Source organism: Balaenoptera acutorostrata, chromosome 8 (genome assembly GCF_949987535.1).
Source record: "Balaenoptera acutorostrata chromosome 8, mBalAcu1.1, whole genome shotgun sequence".
Taxonomy (NCBI): domain Eukaryota; kingdom Metazoa; phylum Chordata; class Mammalia; order Artiodactyla; family Balaenopteridae; genus Balaenoptera; species Balaenoptera acutorostrata.
Genome location: NC_080071.1, coordinates 92,996,831 through 93,015,071, shown reverse-complemented (window position 1 = coordinate 93,015,071; position 18,241 = coordinate 92,996,831). Strand labels below are relative to the sequence as shown.

Sequence of the window (18,241 nt, the reverse complement as noted above, 5' to 3'; positions counted from 1 at the left end):
TCTGGGTGGCAGGTATCCTTTGTGGAGACTTGCTTCACGGGCTAGTACGTGGTCAGTCTGTGTAGACGCTTCCACATCCGTTTGAAGTGACATGTGTCCCCCGTCTGTTTTACAGAGTGTTCCATTTATTCCCACGAAACCAACCTTGCTGACTGTGCTGTTCATGTTTTGGTTTTCTCTATTGATTTTTGTCCGCTTGTCTGCTTGATCTAAGAAAGACCTGTCAAAATCGCCTACTAGGATGGTACATTTATCCATCTCTCCTCTTAGTTCTGTCCATTTTCACTTCATACGTTTGAAAGCAATTTTACTAAATATATACAAATTTTAAATCATTGTATCCTTTTGATGAGTTGAAATTTGTATCATTGCATAGTGACCTTCTTTATGTCCGGTTATGGTTTTTTTCCTTAAGTCTGTTGGACCAAACACGTAAGGTGGTGCACTGGCCTCCCCTTTGTTGGGTGCGCCTGGTGTGTGGTTTTTAGCCTTCTTCCAATGTTTCAGGTGTGTCCTTTGGCAAATAGCGTAAGACTGGATTCCATTGTCATGTGTCATGTCCTGTCCGACTGTCTGTGTTTTACGTGCAGCTGAAGATGATGCCTCGGTTAGTCACGGAAAATCCTCGGCCATCGGCACCTTCCGTTACCCACCCCCCAGTCTCGTGGGGACCTTGACCTCCTTCTGTCCCTTGTCTCCGGGCTGCGTTCAGGCTCATTTCTTCAATTGTTGCTTCCAGGTTACCAGTTTTCTCTCCAGCTCATCTCACTGTGTTCCTAATTTCTAGGAAATTATGTTTTCATTTCTAGAAGTTCCATTTGGCTCTCTCTCAAATATTCCGTTTCAGTTTCAGTGATCTCTGGTCCTTTCACCATTCGTTAGTATCTCATTTTTATTTTTAATATATTAAACATGCTTACTTTATAGTTTAAAGCTGATCATTTCAATAATTAAAGTCTTGGAGGATCTAAATCTTCATTTTTTTAAAAAAAAACTTTCACTTGGGGATACTTTCGGATTTACAGGAAAGTTTCAGAGCTGCACACGTGTCCCTGCAGACCCCTCAAATAATTCCCTCTGTTATTACGGTCTTACTCAGCATGGGGCGTTTGTCACAACTGAGAAACCAACCCTGGCACGTTACCGTTAAGTAAACTCCAGGACGGAGGGAGCTTTCACTCATTTTCCCCTTTTTCTGTTTCAGGGTCCTTCTCCTTAGTCCCCTCTGGGCCATGACAGTTTCTCAATCCTGTTATTTTTCATGACTCCAGCAGTTTGGAGGCAGGCTGGCCAGGTGTTCTGTAGAATGTCTGATTCTCTCCCTCGTGCCTGGGCTGGAGCGAGGGGCTGGAGGAGGAAGGCCCCGTGGTCGGGCGCCCTTCCCAGCCACGTGGTGCCGCCCACGTGGCTCACCTCTGCTGGAGCTGACGTGGGCGCTGAGACAGGGTGTGCACATAAGTTACTTGGAATCCCTCTTAAGGCAGATGCGTCTCTTCTCGCTGTTTATTTGTTTACTCAGTCACTTATCACGCCAGTATGGGCTAGTGGATATTAATTTTACATTCTGAGATATAATTCAATACCTGTACGTACTTCATTTCCCCTTGGCCCTGCGTGTGTCCCTTTGACATGCCCGCCGTTTTGTCTTTGAGCTCGTCCTTCCTTACTCTCTGCCTTCAGGATGGTCCAGGCTCACCCTGCATCTTCCCCGCCCCAGCCCTGGAGCAAGCCATGTCTCCAAGGAGCCTGGTTCCTTTTATTGGAGAGAGGTATTAGAGACCTTGTCTGTTCCTCCTGACCCAAGTTCATGCTCACTTACTTGTGTGCTTTGTGATTTTTGTGATTGGGAATCCATGCTTCCTAGAAGTGAACAGGCAGCGCTAACTGGCGGCCTGGCTTGGGGATACATGCGTCCCTCGAGCACTGGCTGGGCCTGTGGTCCGTGTGCCCCTGCTCTGTCCACTCGTCCTTGACGGGGCGGTGGTCATCCCGGCCAGGCGTGCACAGCCCAGGACCTGTCCCCCGTCATCTGACCTCCCTGGGCAGTCCCAGCTTTGTTCCAGAACCCAGCAGGTCTCCCCCAGTTTTGTAGGCTTGCCTGGTTATTTACACTGTCACCGTATTTGTGATCGATTTCCTCCCGCGTTTGGGGTGGTTCTGTTGCTGCTGATGGGCGGGCGCGCGGGCGCCTTCTGACACCATCTGCTGCGGGGCTTGAGGAGGAACTCGGAGCGTAGCGTCCCTCGCTGACGTGCTGCTCACTCCCTCCCGTTTACCCTTTTCCCCATTATTGGAAGAAAACCCTGAACGGGGGATATTCAAGCACTATTAGTAAAACCCTTATTTATAGGGGATATGAAACTGATATTTCCAAAACGTAATAATCATCTACCCTGATGTTATGCTGTGGTATCAACAGTGGAGACCAAGCTGCTGCCCTTCTTTCTGTACCAGGCACTTCTGGACACCACCCATCGTTCTGCTCACAGAGGAACCCACAAACATACCTGATAGCCTCCTAAGAAAGATACCTTAAGGAAAATAAATCTATTTTTGTAAAAAATTTCTATAATAAATGCCAAAACCACATTTGGCTTTTTAAAGCTGTTTACTCAGTTAGCAAGTACACTTTAGAAAGACGCTGACTCTGGAAATCCCATCTTAACACACACGGGGATTATACTGACATGATATTGATATTAATTCAGTATGTATTCTTTTTTTTCTCCCAGCTTGATCCTCTCCCAGAAAAGGTTTTACAGCAGAGACCCAATGCGAACGCTGTCCGGTCGATGGAGAAGGTCATTGAAATCCACAGTAAGTGGCCTGATCTGGTGCTCAGCTGGGAGACCCTCCTGGGGGAGAGACCCAAGGGAGGAGGGAGGACCCTGTGGCCCCGTCTCCCACCCCCGGGCTTCTGTCTCTCTCACCGCCAGCTGCTTCCCCAGGCCAACGCGACAGGGACTTGCTTGCGTTCAGCTAGAATGCAACGAGCTGGCAGAGACTCTCGTTTTACCCCCGTTCATTTCCCCACAACCTGCTACAGTCATGTCATCGGCTCTGCTTTATGGGGTGAAAGAACTGAGGCTCAAGGAGTCTGTGAGGTCACCTGCTGTGGGTCCCCAGCTGGCAGGGGTGGGACCTGCGTGTGAGCCTCTGTCCTCGGGTCTGGCCTCTACCCCTGGACCAGAGGATCCCACCCTATAGCTCAGAGACCCTCGGGCCGCAGAGACCCAGCACCGGGTGCAGCCCCCTTCCCAGCCAGCCCGGGGGCCCAGGAGGCCGGCGCACAGCCGGGACCCCTGCCCTGCCCTCGTCACACAGCTGCTTGTCCTGGGTGTTCGGGGTGACCCAGTCATCAGACTGTCCGTGTGGGTGGGTGGAAGCCAGGGTTTCCCTGCTGCGGCCTCGAGCTCCCGGCCTCAGGGCCATTCCCCCCAGCCTCCCCGATGGGGGAGAGGCAGCCTGGACCCCCCGGCCCTCCCAGCACACCCTCCCCCCGTCATCTCGGTGGCTGCAGGTGGGAGTCGGGAAGCGCCCCCCGGCCAGCCACAGCACCCCGAGGGAGGGGCCCTCCTGGGCGCCCGCCCCCCATCCCCGACGTCCTGCCTCTGGGGGGCTTGGGTCTGCGGGCCACGCAGACGCTTTTCCGAAGAGTCCCGGCCTCTGTGAGTTTGTAACCAGGTGATTCCCTGGCTCCTGTCTCTGGAGAGAGCGCTGCTTCAGAGTCGCCAGTGACGGGTTCTGCTTGAGCCCCTCGGCGCAGGAGGCTGCTGGCCGACCCCGTGCACGCGGGGTCCCGGTCCCGTAACCGAGTAACCGTGCCCTCCCGCAGGCCAGTACTGGCGCTCCCTGCAGCGGCTCGCCTCCACCGCCGGCTACTCCCTGGTGGAGGCCCAGAAGTGCGAGAACGAAGAGGCCGAGACCGTCACTGCCATGGCCTCGCTGTCCGTGGGCGTGAAGGCCCCCGAGAAGAGGTGAGCGTGGGCACCGCCCGGCCGTGAGTGCTGACGTGGTCGGCGGACCCCCAGGCCTTTGCTCCTGGGCGCCATCAGGTGCACGTGGTGTCTCCACGTGGGCCCTGCCAGGCTCACCGGGGCCAGGAGGGAAGGAGGGAGGGCGGGCAGGTGTCCCCGCCCTAGTCCAGGACCGGGCGGCGTGGCCACCTCTTTCCAGAGTGCAAGACCCTCAGAAACACTTGAAGGGCATCTGGCCCCAGAACGCTTACCTTGGCAGGGGTAGCTAGGAGTTGGGGGCGGGGCAGTGGGGTGGCAGCAGCCATGGCGGAAGGGGACGGGGACGTGACCTCCGCCCACCCACCGTCTGCTCTTCTCTCCTCCGCTGCCGTGGACCCCCCTCCCCTCCCCCTCCCCCGGGCCGCCCCACAGACCCGACGAGGAGCCCATGGAAGAGGAGCCTCCCCTGTAGCCGCTCCCGGAGCTGCGGTTCTCTTGTTTGTTTGTCTCCGTCTTGAAGCTCCGCCAGGAAAAAGTTGCTGTCGCCCTGCGTCCTGCCAGGCCTTCTCCAAGGCCGCAGGTGCGGCGGGGCCGGCGGCAGCGGGCGGCCCTCTGCCTGCCAGGACCCGGACAGACGCCGGGACGCGCGGACACAGGGACACGCGGAAGCAGGCGCTCTGGGCTCCCCAGGGAAGCTGCAGAGGAAGGAAGCCTGTGGTGGCTCGGGGCAGAGCTGCTGATCTCGCCGACACGAGAAAATGAAAATGAACATCAAAGATCTCACGACACAAAGCAAACTTGATTAAAACTGGTGCTTACGGTTTGGTGATTCCCCACAACTCCACAGTCTCCGTATAAACCACTCAACTCATCCTGTAGCTTATTTCTTTTTAAGAGAAAGTCGCCATGGCTCTGGCCGGCCTCCGAACACCGCGGTGCACAGTGGGGTGGGACACAGAGTGGGCGAGCGTTTAAGGAGAAAAACTGGACGAAACAGAAATGTGAGCCCGCGGGAGCCGGCTTTGGTTTCTCAAAGCCGGTGGAAGATGCGCGTTTGTGCCTTTCTTTTTATTGCTCTGATGGATTTTTGTGGCTGGGTTTTCTGAAGTCTGAGGAACAATGCCTTAAGAAAAAATAAACAGCAGGAGTCGGTGGGACAGTTCCCTGTGGCCGGTGGGACCAGAGGCCGGTGCGTGCTGGCCGGGCCCTCCGCAAGCAGCCCGGCCATGGCCAGCAGCTCCGGAGGGCTGAGGTCCTGCCACCCTGTTTCACTTTATTGCTGTTGAAAAATGGAGGTAGTTCCAAAACAGTGGCAAATACTGTTGGGGGTTTTGAAGTCCAACAAATTTTAAATGAATCCAAAGTGTTCTTTTCTCGTACATCATATAACAATTGAGTATCTCCATTTGGTTGTGAAGCATGTCCTAGGCACACTTTCAGTGTTACGATCGGAATGCTTTTTATTAAAAGCAAGTAGCATGAAGTATTGCTTAAATTTTAGGTATAAATAAATATATATATGTATAATATATATTCCAATGTATTCCAAGCTAAGAAACTTGATTCTTATGAAATCTTGATAAAATATTTATAATGCATTTATAGAAAAAGTATATATATATAATAAATGCAAATTGTAAAGGTCCCTGGCGAATGAACGACTTGTGAATTAGCTATCAAGGTGCTTATGGAAAGGGATCTAGTTTGAAGCTCATGTATTTCTGAACTCCAGATTGGAGAGCTTTCAATCACACATTCGCCACGGGGCAACTACCCTGCAAGATTGTACTTTCATTTTAATTATTTTCTGCCAGGCCCTTCCCACTCCAAGCCTCCATGCACATGTGTACCTAATGAGTTTTTATAGCAAAGAATATAAATTTGCTGTTGATTTTGTATGAATTTTTCACAAAAAGATCCTGAATAAGCATTGTTTTGTGAATTTTACATTTTTTCTCACCATTTAGCGGTTTTCTGAATGGTAATTAACATCTAAACTTCTTCCTTTCTGAATTTTTGCTTGTACATTTTTTTTAACTTTGGAAGGTGTTTTCTTTTTTTATTATTTTCCTTCTGTTTATTTTTGTACAGTGAGCACAGAGTTTATTTTCAGAGTGAGCACCAAATGTGCAGCAGGGTCTGAGGTCTGCTCCCCTGGTCCCGTCCCTCGGCTGGACATAGAGCGCGGGGCCTTTCTTGCCGTCTGCGCATTGTGGGCTCGGGGCGGGGATCATCGCAGCGCTGAGTTGGTGGGGGGGGCTTGCCAGACACCATGGGCCATCAGCATTCATGAAGCTCGTGTTTAAACTTCTCTGACCACATGGTCAGGATAGAATTTTCACTTCACTTTTCCAAAGACCTTGTAAGCATGTCAGCAACGTGTGGGGCTGAGGGTGGCCGGCACCCATTCTGGGTTCTTCTGCTGCAGCCATATGGTAGGGCCCCGGCCGGGAGGCCTGGATCTTGGAGCCTGTGGCTGCAAGGAGCCGGGGCCCACAGGGACGGCAGACTCCTGACTGGGACAGCCAGCCTTTGCTCTTTTTCTCTTTGACCGTAACTGAAAGTCACTTTTTACTGGTAACTTATTTTCCAGCACCTGAAGCCACCAAGTGTCATTCCAAAGTGTACGTCAGGTTCTGACTTGAGGGAGTGCAGAACAGCTTGCCCACAGCCGGGAGCCCCCAGCCAAGTCTCAAGTTTGGTGACGTTTACAGGGTAGCTTCTGAAAGAGACTCTGACGCAGCCAGACTTGGACCAAGAGAACCCAGATTCGTGGGCTGGCTTGGTCACCGGGCTGCTGTTGGTCAGACGTGGGAGAGTGGTTGAGAGCAGGAAGGCCTTGGGCCACGTCGGATGTTCTCTCCCCTCCTGGCCCTTTGCCCTGAGGCCCAAGTTGGCAGGGGGAGCTGGAGTGTGCGGGCAGCTGGATCCACCCAGCGGCCACAGCGGTGGCAGGGCCCAGCCGGCCGGCTTTTCTGGCCCTCTCGGCCCCCTTTTACTGCGGGGACCCCCCCGCTGCCTGCCCACTTCCCGCCAGCCGTGGCTCCCGGGGAGGAACACATCATCTGGCATTCTTTACAGGTGATGGGTAACACGGACCCTGGTGGCCAAGTTATCTTTGGGGGGATTTACTTCTAATCTCATTCAACAGAGACCACCTCTGCAGCAGGCCCGGTAGGGGGACCGTTGTCATTTGTCAGCTCACTCCAGCTTCACAGGCGTGCTTAAAGCAGTACCGTGTAGCCTTTTCTTTTCTTTAAAGACACAGCCCTTCTCGACGGCCAGCCGTCCAGGGCAGATGGCGGAGGGCCCACCTGGAGTGCCCGCAGGCCCACCGCCTCAGGGAGGGCCCCTCACACCTTCCCTCTGTGGTCCCTGGACCTCTGGCCTTTTTGTTCCTTTGCAGAGGCCTTGGGGGCACTGGCCGGGGGTCAGCAAGTGAGCACTTTATATCCCTTTGCGGGAAACCCCGTGATGCCCCGGGACGCGTGGTGTCACCCTGCCTTTGGGCCTTCCCGCTGCGCCAGGTGGCGCCCAAGCCCCACCAGCAGGCGGCCGTCCCCGGGCTGCGCCCGAGCCCCTGGGACTGGCCGCCCCTCCGGTTCTGAAGGGCCACTTTGTCAAAGTGTTTGGGTTTTTCTTTACTTCTTTTCAAAGTTTGTTTCCAGAGGAAGGACCGTTTTGTACTGGTCTGATTTTTGCAGCACTAGCAATGGAATTCCTTGTTTTTAATTTTCGATCAGAACATTCCTTCTCTCCTGGTCACAGCCATGCGTTCATTCCATTCTTCTTTTTGTAGACTTTTGGGCCCACGTGTTTTATGGGCATTGATACATATATAAATATATATATATAAATACATATGAATATATTTTTTTAAGTTTCCTACACCGAGGTTGCATGGGCTGTTACGAGCGGCATGTCTTTATATTGTATACGGATTTTGCACGCCAAACGCGGCAGCTTGGGGAAGAAGAGAAATGCCTTTTTGTTCCCCTCCCATGACATTTGCAGACACAAAAGATAGGAATTTTTCTGTAAAACGAAACAAAACCTTGAAGGAGAGTGAGGGAGGGGGGAACGTTTGCATCTTATTGAACTTATTCTTAAGAAATTGTACTTTTTATTGTAAGAAAAATAAAAAGGACTACTTAAACATTTGTCATATTAAGAAAAAAGTTTATCTAGCACTTGTGACATACCAATAATAGAGTTTATTGTATTTATGTGGAAACAGTGTTTTAGGGAAACTACGCAGAATTCAAAGTGAACTGCCTGTCTCTCTCGGGTTGATTTAGAGGGATTTGTTCTGTTTGGTTTCTTCCCTTCTCTCCTTGCTCAGGGCGAGGTGAGCGCCGCCCCCCACCCCAGCCCTGGTGGCCGTCGGTTCTGCTGGGGAACCCGAGGCCCCAGCGGCCGTTTCCGCACAGCTGTGCCGACTTTTCCTGACTTTTAGATCATGTGTGGCTAAGATTTCACTTTAAACTCAGCAGTCGTGAACTGTGCAGCACTGTGGTTTAAAATCATACTTTGCATCGAGAGGAAACCATTTCTTCCTTGTAATGAAGCAGAGCTTTCCCAGCTCAGCTCACTCTGTCTTTGACATGATTAAAAGCCTCCTATTGAAGGAATAAGAAAGCAGACAGTTTCTGTTTGTTTTTGTTGCTGTTGTTGTTTGGGTATGTGTGCTCCACAGTGGGGGCGCTATTTTCCAATTTACGAGAGTGACAAGCATGTCACCATACGTCTACAGGAGGGGGTCGGCCCTGTTCACCCAAGAGCTCCTCGCGGTGTCATGGAAAACGCCGTGGTGACGACTTCCTGTCCCACCCGACGCCTGTTCGCGCTAATGCAGGCACCGCGCTGGTAGCAGAGACCCGTCTCATCTGTAACTTAATCAGTTCTCTGATTGTCTGGACCTCCCAGTGGTTCTTTCCTTTGCTCAGTGGAGTTGGAGATTTTGTTCTTGGTTTTCTCATTCTTGTTTCCTTCTCTGTGGGTGGATTTTCACCGACTGAGGTGTCCTCCCCTGACGGCCGACTCCACTTCACCCGGAGTCCAGTGTTTGTACCTCATCATACGACTTGTCACTCTTGTGGTGTAAATAAAGAGCATTAATTGCCCTCCCACCTGTGGTTTCTGCCGTGTGCTCTCATCCTCGCTGGCTCTGTGCCGGGGACCCTGGGGGGCGGCTCCCGGGACCTCATCCTCGCGGGCTCTGTGCCGGGGACCCTGGGGGGCGGCTCCTGGGACCCAGCCCATCTGCAGCCCCGTCACCCTCCACCCGTACAGACGGCCTACAGGAGTGTTTTCACTTAAATGTCCAATAATTCAAGTCCTTGCGCTATTTTCTCCCCAAAATCCTGGTCTGGAAATGACCTCGTAGGTGAACGAGGCTGAAGGGAAGGGACTAGAGGCCTGGCCTCCCCACAGCCGGGCACTCTCGCCCTGAGGCCGTGAGTCTGCAAACACGGCCCCCAGCAGCACTGCCACCCCCAGGTGACCACTGTACTTCCCCGGTGGTCACACCCCTTCCCAGGCCCCCACATCCAGTGACTAATAATGGGGGGGGGGCGGGGGGGGTTAAGGTTCCAGCCCCCTTGGCCCAACTTAGGGGCCCGTCTAGCTACTCCTGGTGGGGTCAGTCTGCCCCCCAGCTGGACTCTCCCTCTGTCAAGTCCTGTTCCCTTCCTCTCTTTTCTCAGCTGTTGACCCCAAGGACACACCTTAAAAAACTTCATGCTCGCCAGACTCCACCCAGGGTCTGCTTTCTGGGAACCCAGCCTGCAATACCCAGGGGCCTCTGACCCCTTGCCTGAGCCCCAGGGTGAGGCCTGTGGAGCACAGCCACCTCCAGACACAAGCAGAGCTGCCCCAGGCAAGAAACTAGGAGTTGGAGTCACTGAGTTGGGGGTATTTGTTATGCAGTATCATTGCAGCAATAGCTGACTGATGCAGGCAATGTGAAGAGAGAGGAAGCTCCAATGTAACTTGAGCCTTTTCATGCTTAAGTTGATTTTTATGAGGATATATTTATTAATTTACCCCCAATGAGAGGATCTTATTCTAACAGGAATTCTCTTTTTAAAAACGGACACAAATGAAAAGAAACCTTAAAAAAGTGTTTCCAGCTCTATGGCAAGGAGATTCCTGAGGGCAGCTTTTCTTCAGTTTTATCACACTGTAGGTTCTTTGTGACATATCTTTTGGATCATGTTATCTGAAAATTATTTTTTAATGTGTGTTATACAGCACTGATATTTTTTACCTTTTGAAAGTATTAAATACCTCAACCACATTGAGGAGAGAAAACAACACACGTCACATGTGACACGTGCCATAAACGTCACAAATAGACATGGAGGATGCAGGTCAGCCCAGTATGCCCTTCCCTTCCCTTCCCTCTCCAGAGTAAACACTGCCCTGAAACTGGTGTGTGGACATCTTGTCCATGTTATTGCATCTTTGCTGCATAATTTTATCTCCATAAAAGTAGAAATTAGTGCATATGGTGCAAGTATTTACTGTAAATGCCTTTTTCATCCCATAGTGTGTTATTGGGACTCAACTTCTCTGTGCACACAACTCTAGGGCATTCATTACAAGGGCCATGTGCTGTTTTGTTACATGACTGTCCCCCACATGCACAACCCAGCCCTCTTGACATGATAGGCATGTAAGCTGTCGCTGGTTTTTCTCCTCCACAAATTACACTGCACTGGGTATCGATGGGGGCTCTCTCTCCAGGAGGAGTTGCTGGCCCTGCATGGTATCAGCTCTGTTAAATCAGAACAGTCACTCCCCAAAGCGGTTTACCGATTTTCACTCCCACCAGCATGGATTGGATCAGGAGTTTGGCCAAATACAGAGCAGCAGGAAGAAGAGTACTGAGACCCTATGTGTCCCCCACCTATTCATTCACTACAAACACTCCCACATCCGTGTAGGCTGCGCCTCTCCCCCCAAACAGGGCGACTTGGAAGCAAATCCCGACAGCACATCACCCACCTGTATATATTTCAGTAGACATCCCTCGAAGATAAGGACTGTTTTCTTAAACAGGACACAACACCACATCATGCTTTAAAAATGGACCGTTCCTTAATGTCATCAGATATCCAGCCAAAGTTGAAGCTTCTCCAACTGTCTCATTTTTTGTTTTGTTTCCTTGCTTGTTTTTTACGGTTGGTTACAGGGCTTACAGGAAAAAAGTAACCACTGAAAGGTTACAGTTACAAAATGAAAAAGTTTCCCATTCAGTACCTCACTCATACTAAATATTTTAAGCAAGATTTAAAGGGTAATATTATATGGCTTAAATAAATATATAAGACTTGAAGTTTAATTTTAAAATGCACTTAATATTCCTGTTTAAAATACACCCTTTGATGGGTTAAACTACGCTGGTTTGAATTTAAAAGTAACATTTTATTTCTCTGCCGGTAGTGCAAGCTCCAATTTGGAAAACGGGGATGAAACTGCATTTTGATTCATGCAAGTATTGGGATTCGTGCACAAAAACTAAAATGGGTGCAAAGTTCCCAGTTTCTTAAGCCAGTTAAAACCCCTTTATCTGATATTTGAGTGTATTAAAAAACTGGGGTTTGCAACTAAATCGTTTTCTAATCTAAATACTCAGCGTCTTTTAAATCTGATTCTCCTGAAACACAGCTAATATTTCAAATTCAAAAGACCGAGAAAGTTGGCCCACTTAAACCTTTTGGGTGCACTTTTAGGGTGTTATATTTCCTGACACATCCTTAATATCAACAAGAATTCAGTCACCCTCTGAAATCAGAGAGTCGGGACTTCAGGCTAATGAAGTTTTTGGTTTTTTTTTTTTTGAATTTTTGAATTTATTTTATTTATTTTTTGTATAGCAGGTCCTTATTAGTCCTCCATTTTATACACATCAGTGTATACATGTCAATCCCAATCTCCCAATTCATCACACCACCCCTCCCCCTGCCACTTTCCCCCCTTGGTGTCCATACGTTTGTTCTCTACATCTGTGTCTCAACTTCTGCCCTGCAAACCGGTTCATCTGTACCGTTTTTCTAGGTTCCACACATATGCGTTAATATACGATATTTGTTTTTCTCTTTCTGACTTACTTCACTCTGTATGACAGTCTCTAGATCCATCCACGTCTCTACAAATGACCCAATTAATAAAGTCCACTTGGAGATTAAACAAAGGAGAGTAACCGACAGTCGAATACATGACAAAGTGATACATGACAACACAGCTAACCTCTGCATGGGTGGATCCCTGGAGATCTACCACATCCACCAGTAACTTGCAGAGCCTGAGGCAAGAGTCCAAATGGAGACTCACATGTGTGAGTTGAGGTTATAAATCAAGTTCCAAAGGTATTCAATAAAAATATCTTCTCCTTGGGCTTCCCTGGTGGCGCAGTGGTTGAGAGTCTGCCTGCCAGTGCGGGGGACACGGGTTCGAGCCCTGGTCTGGGGGGATCCCACATGCCGTGGAGCAACTGGGCCCATGAGCCACAATTACTGAGCCTGCGCATCTGGAGCCTGTGCTCCGCAACAAGAGAGGCCACGATGGTGAGAGGCCCGTGCACCGCGATGAAGGGTGGTCCCCACTTGCCGCAACTAGAGAAAGCCCTCGCACAGAAACGAAGACTCAACACAGTCATAAATAAATAAATAAATAAAAGAACGTGAATTTCAAAAAAAAAACTTCTCCCCCAGCAACCCCCCTCTTGACAAGTACACTTCATGCAAGACCTGGGAGGCCAGATTAGAGGTGGCATTTTTAGACCCCCAGAAGCCCTGCTGCCCACATCGCCCTGTTCTCCCCTCCCCGCACCCCTGCTGGCCGGGGCGGAATATGGCAGGTGGCACTGGGCCAGCCCACACGTCTCCCAGGTGCTTCTAGGTGCTTCCAGGGCCTGCCCCAGAGCTCAGAATGGCTCCTTGGGACACTTCCCGGCCATCACCCACACCAGTTCTGCTTAACTCCCCGGGGCCAGAAGGTTGCTGCCCCCAGCTGCAAGGTAGGCTGGGAAGTGCAGTCTTCACTGCAGGTGAACCTGGAAAGGCGGGCTCTGTTTTTACAGGAGGGAGGAGGGGTGTTGAGAGACACTGCACCCCTGCCACGGAGCCCAGGCCAGTCTCCATAAACCTCGCCAGGACCACCGTACCCTCGACCTTGTGGCACGGGGTGCCTTTCTACAAGGTCAGTATCTCTACCTGAAAGACCTCTGTGTCGGTGGAAAGGTACGAGGTCAGGTGTGGGGCCGCTGGGGGCTGCGTGGGCACAGCCCACCGAGGACAACAGGAGGGCGGCTGTCACCACCGTGCCCTAACAAATCGGAGGTGCTCACCCTTCCTGGAATCACTCCGGCGTGTTCCATCCCCGGAAGAAGACGTGGCGCCCAGTACGGATGGGCAGAGAGGTACTCAGACCCTAAAGGAAGCCACCAGGTGATGCCAGGCCAAGAGCTAGGGCTGTGGGCTCCTGCCGGCCAGTGACCGGGGACTCGAGGACGAGACGGAGCAGGACGGAAGGCCTCCTGGGAATTTGCTCACGTGGAGCTGTGATGCGGATGGAGCCTGCTTAGACCGAATCGCCACGGAAACACAAAGGGCGTTTCACAGAGCTTTAGACCAGGGCTCTCCAGGGTTATCACCAATGAGGAAAAATCATCCAGAGGATGAGAATTGTTGACTCTCACACAGTTTCAGGGTGATGTGTTGACGAAGAGGCAACAAAAAAGGGATCTACACCCCCGTCTTTGTTTCGACCCCCGCTGGGCTGGTGGGGAGGAGAAGCCGCCAGCCTGGGAGGGGGAAGCGAGTGAGGGGCAGTGGCCAGGCATGTGGTTAGAGACAAGGAGAAGCTTAGAGAGGAACCATGGATGGTCATGTATTTTCTGTCTACTCTCACTCTGGGTCCCATCGTGAAAGTGGGTTAGCCAGAGCCAAGTCTGGTGAGAAGGAAGTTCCCACCATATTAGGAGGCTTGTCCTGACAGTGCCAACTACTGCTGGCTGCAGCCGTGCAAAGACGTTTGCAGTGCGAGATGCTCCAGGGAAGCAGCCATCGCGAGGCTTGGAGCACGAGCTCTCGCGAGGCTTGGAGCACGAGCTCTCGCGAGGCTTGGAGCACGCGCTCTCAGGAACTCATCGCATCTCAGCTCCACTCAAAGGGGGAGTGTGGCTGCTGGCACAGTTTTGCCAAGTGAAATGCATTGTTTCCATGGAAAACGTGGTGGCTGGTTATCTCCAGAGCACAATGCGGAGCTCGGCTTTGTGACGTCCTGAGCGCCGAGCCAATGGGCGTGACCTGAGTTGTCACCATCGCCCCCCAGGCTGGCCCACTTCAGACGAACATCCACCCAGACGGTGTCATGACAAAGTCTGAAATCCAAATTTAAGGAGTTAGGAGATGAAGGTGTAAGTTATTCTAACAGCACCCTCCGGAGTCCCTGAGCCTGGAGACGACGGGTCCCACCCAACATGGGACCCTTGGTGGTGGTCCCGCCTCACCAAGGGCTCATGGGTCAGGGCCTGCGTTGACTTAACCGCCCAGGAACCGTTGGGTGGGTAGTGTGGTTACCCCCATTTACACTCGAGGAAACTGAGGCTCAGAAAGTTCAAATACTTTGCCCAAGTTTGCACATCCACGAGAGGCAGCATGAAGACCTGGACACAGGCCGGTCCTCACGCCGAGCCTCTTGTTTGAATCCCCATTTTCTGCTCCCCAGACCACACTCTGATGCACAGGCCACAGCTGACTTTGGAGCAGGATGGACGCCACGGGGACCGTCGACTGCGGCGTCTGGACCAGGGCTTGTACGCTCGTCGCGAGGACGTCGGGGGCCGGTCGTTCTCCGTGGGAGCGCCCTGTATAGGATGCACAGTGGGATGTAGGGCAGGGTCCCGGCCTCCGGCCCCAGATGCCTCCAGACTCCTCCTCGCACTCTCTGCCCACCCCAGTGGCAAAGGATGGGGCCCTGGGCTTCTCCCTTCCCCCACCCAGCCATCCTCACTGAAATCGGATCAGGGACAGAATCCCCAGAGACAGAGCGCCCTGGGTCCAGCCTCCCAGCTCCGCTCAGAACCAGAAACTCCACAGCTCCAGCCTCTGCACGGAGCCTCCAGGGACGGACCTCACCACCTCCAGGTGCCCCATTTCCCTGCTGGACAAGCCCAGCCAGGAGAAGGCCCTTCCTCCTCGTGGGCCCCGGGGGCTCAGGTCATCCACCCAAGAGGCCCCAGGTATAGAGCCCATGCCAGGTGCCCAGGTGTTCTTGTGCAGACCAGGTGCGGGCAAAGCCCACCATCCCTCCCAGGAGAACGTCCCTCTAGGCCTCCCCCTTCCCGGCTAAACGTCCCAGAGCTCTTGCCTGGAAGGGGGATCAGGCAGAGATGCCCTTGAACGGGGGTGTGACCTTTGACCTCACGGGACCTCAGTTTCCTTTCTAAAAGGAGCAGGGGTGCAGGTGGCCCCTCAAGTCCTCTGCTGTCCACACAGTCAAGGGGCAGCTCCTGACGTGTGAGAAGAAGCTGGCTTGTTTCTGATTTTCAGTTGTCGCTCTCAGAGCGACAACTGTGCCCACACCTGTAATTAGTGCCGCACGGTACTTTCCTGACAGCACACTTGCTGATGCGACTTCAGGTCAAGATTTCAGCGAACATTGGAGGCAGGTACTGGAGAGGTAGAGGGATGGGGTTCAGAGGGCCCGAAAGGAGGAGATGAAAGTGTCCCCTGGCAGGGAGGGGGTGGGCCTGGGGGCTGGGGGCTGCCCAGGCAGGGAGGGGTCAGCTCTGACTTGCAGGCCTGCCCCCCAGCACTGATGGGGAGGGTGTGGGTCGCACCTCGCCCTCTTTCCTCCTCCGTCTGCCCTCCTCCCACCTCCTGCTGTAACCTCGACCCGCCTGCCCCACTCCCATCCCTCCCCTCCCCCTCCACTCCTGTGATTTCCCCCTAGAAGAAGGGCTGCAGTGATAATGAAGAGGCCAGGACCCCCTAAACCAAGACCCTGATAGAAAGATGCCAGCCCCACCTGCGTTCATGTGGGGATTCAGTAAGTTCAAGTGGCCTGGGGTGGAGGTGGGGTTACAAGTCCCTGAGCAGTTCACAGCCAGGAACAGCAGTCAGAACTTGGAGAAGGCAGAGGAATGAATAAAGAAGATGTGGTACATAGATACAAGGGAATATTACTCAGCCATAAAAAAGAATGAAATAGTGCCATTTGCAGCAACATGGATGGACCTAGAGATTGTCATACTGAGAGAAGTAAGTCAGACAGAGAAGGACAAATATCATATGATATCACTTATATGTGGAATCTAAAAAAATGGTACAAATGAACTTATTTACAAAACAGAAATAGAGTCACAGATGTAGAAAACAAACTTATGGATATCGGGGGGGAAGGGGAGGGGAGGGATAAAGTGGGAGATTGGGATTGACATATACACACTGCTATACATAAAATAGATAACTAATAAGGACCTACTGTATAGCACAGGGAACTCTACTCAGTACTCTGTAATGACCTATATGGGAAAAGGATCTAAAAAAGAGTGGATATATGTGCATGTATAATTAATTCACTTTGCTATGCAGCAGAAACTAACACAACATTGTAAATCAACTACACTCCAATAGAAATTTAAAAAAAAAATCTTGGAGAAAGGCAAGTAGGAGGCAAGACCTGCCAAGGTCCAGGAACATGTTATAAGACATGTGAACTCAGGCCCATCCTGTGGTAGAAATGCAAACTCTTTCTTACGAATTCAAAATAAAAAGATTAGCGAATGTAGTGAATGCACTGTATTGGAGTTACTACTTAATGCTCTCCAGAGAAAGACCACTTTTCTATTTTGTATCAATATATCAAAATAGGGCTTCCATGGTGTGCATTGGTTAAGAATCTGCCTGCCAATGCAGGGGACACGAGTTCAAGCCCTGGTCCGGGAAGATCCCACGTGCCGCGGAGCAACTAAGCCTGTGCGCCACAACTACTGAGCCTGCGCTCTAGAGCCCGCGAGCCACAACTACTGAGTCCACGAGCCACAACTACTGAAGCCCAGGCGGCCAGAGCCCGTGCTCCGCAACAAGAGAAGCCACTGCAATGAGAAGCCCGTGCACCACAACGAAGAGTAGCCCCCGCTCGCCCCAACTAGAGAAAGCCCACGCGCAGCAACGAAGACCCAACACAGCCAAAAATAAATAAATAAATGTATTTTTAAAATAATGATAAAAATAAATCCAGGTGGATTAAATCTACCACATGGAGCCGTAAACCTTTTTTGAAAGAAGGTTCAGGTGTGTATCTTCATCTCTGCAGTGATGGCGGGACTGAATGTGTTTGAAAGTCACTGAGTGTGCTCGTTGGAAGCAGGGCTGGGGGCGTAAGCCAGAGCGTGGGATTCTCGGGGCGAGGGCCGTCTGCACGGCGACCCCACCACGTATAGGGGAGCAGGTGGGTGAGAGGGTCAAGGGAGATCAGCCAGGAGTGTGGGGGTCCCCATTATACTCTCCTCTCGTGTCTCTTTGAGTTTTTCCGTAATGAAAAGAAGTGATAGAAATGAGAAATCACAAAGGAAGAACGTTGATAAATGTGACTAAAGAAAATACAAAACCCTCCAATCCAATGACACTGAACTTACCAAACAAACCAGGAAGCCAATACAACAAAGGTTCAATGTTTACAATCCATGCAAACTCATACAAATTTTTTTTAAAAAATCATGAACAGATGAGTCCCAGAAGATGAGACACAATTGTTCAATAACCACACAGAAAACTGGGAAGCCCTGTGAGTAACCTAAAAACCCACTGAAAGAGAAGCGCTGCTGGGGGGAGGGGGGTGCGAGTGGGCTTTGTGTGTCCATTCAAAGGAGGGTGTGTGGACCTGGGCCACTCACAGGTCGCTGTTGGCGGAAGGTCATGGCTACAGACAGAAGGGAGAATATTTACTCAGAACCTTGCCTTGACCTGGTAATTTCACCCTGGGAATCGGTCCCAGGGACATAAATCTAATTACAGAAAATGTTTTCTGTATGGAGATGCTCATTTCAGCATTATTTAGTGAAAAGTTGGAAACACCTGGAAATATTTAACAGTTGGGAGCCGGTTGGTGCCTAGGTGCTGGGCGTGCAGGCGGCGTCCACCGGGGCTGGGCTGACCATCACTGCTGGCCGCCGCGAGGAGCACGCCTTTTGGGGCTGGCGAGTGGAAAAAGCAAGGAAAAAGCATTATATTCGGTATAAACCTAATGAAGAAAGCCAAGCTGTGCCTTTGAAC

General features: G+C 51.5%; 1 protein-coding gene across 7 annotated transcripts in view; it reads left to right on the top strand.

Moving 5' to 3' along the window:
* The window catches only part of HDAC4 (histone deacetylase 4), a 291,648-nt gene extending 282,565 nt beyond the window's left edge, over positions 1 to 9,083 (top strand). For all 7 annotated transcript variants that reach the window (XM_057551885.1, XM_057551889.1, XM_057551886.1 and 4 more), the window contains 3 exons: positions 2,733 to 2,817; positions 3,836 to 3,977; positions 4,389 to 9,083. In XM_057551885.1, the coding sequence (XP_057407868.1) occupies positions 2,733 to 2,817; positions 3,836 to 3,977; positions 4,389 to 4,428 (267 nt within the window). In that variant the 3' untranslated portion in view covers positions 4,429 to 9,083. The remainder of the gene's footprint in view (positions 1 to 2,732; positions 2,818 to 3,835; positions 3,978 to 4,388) is intronic.
* The last annotated feature ends 9,158 nt before the right edge of the window (positions 9,084 to 18,241 follow it).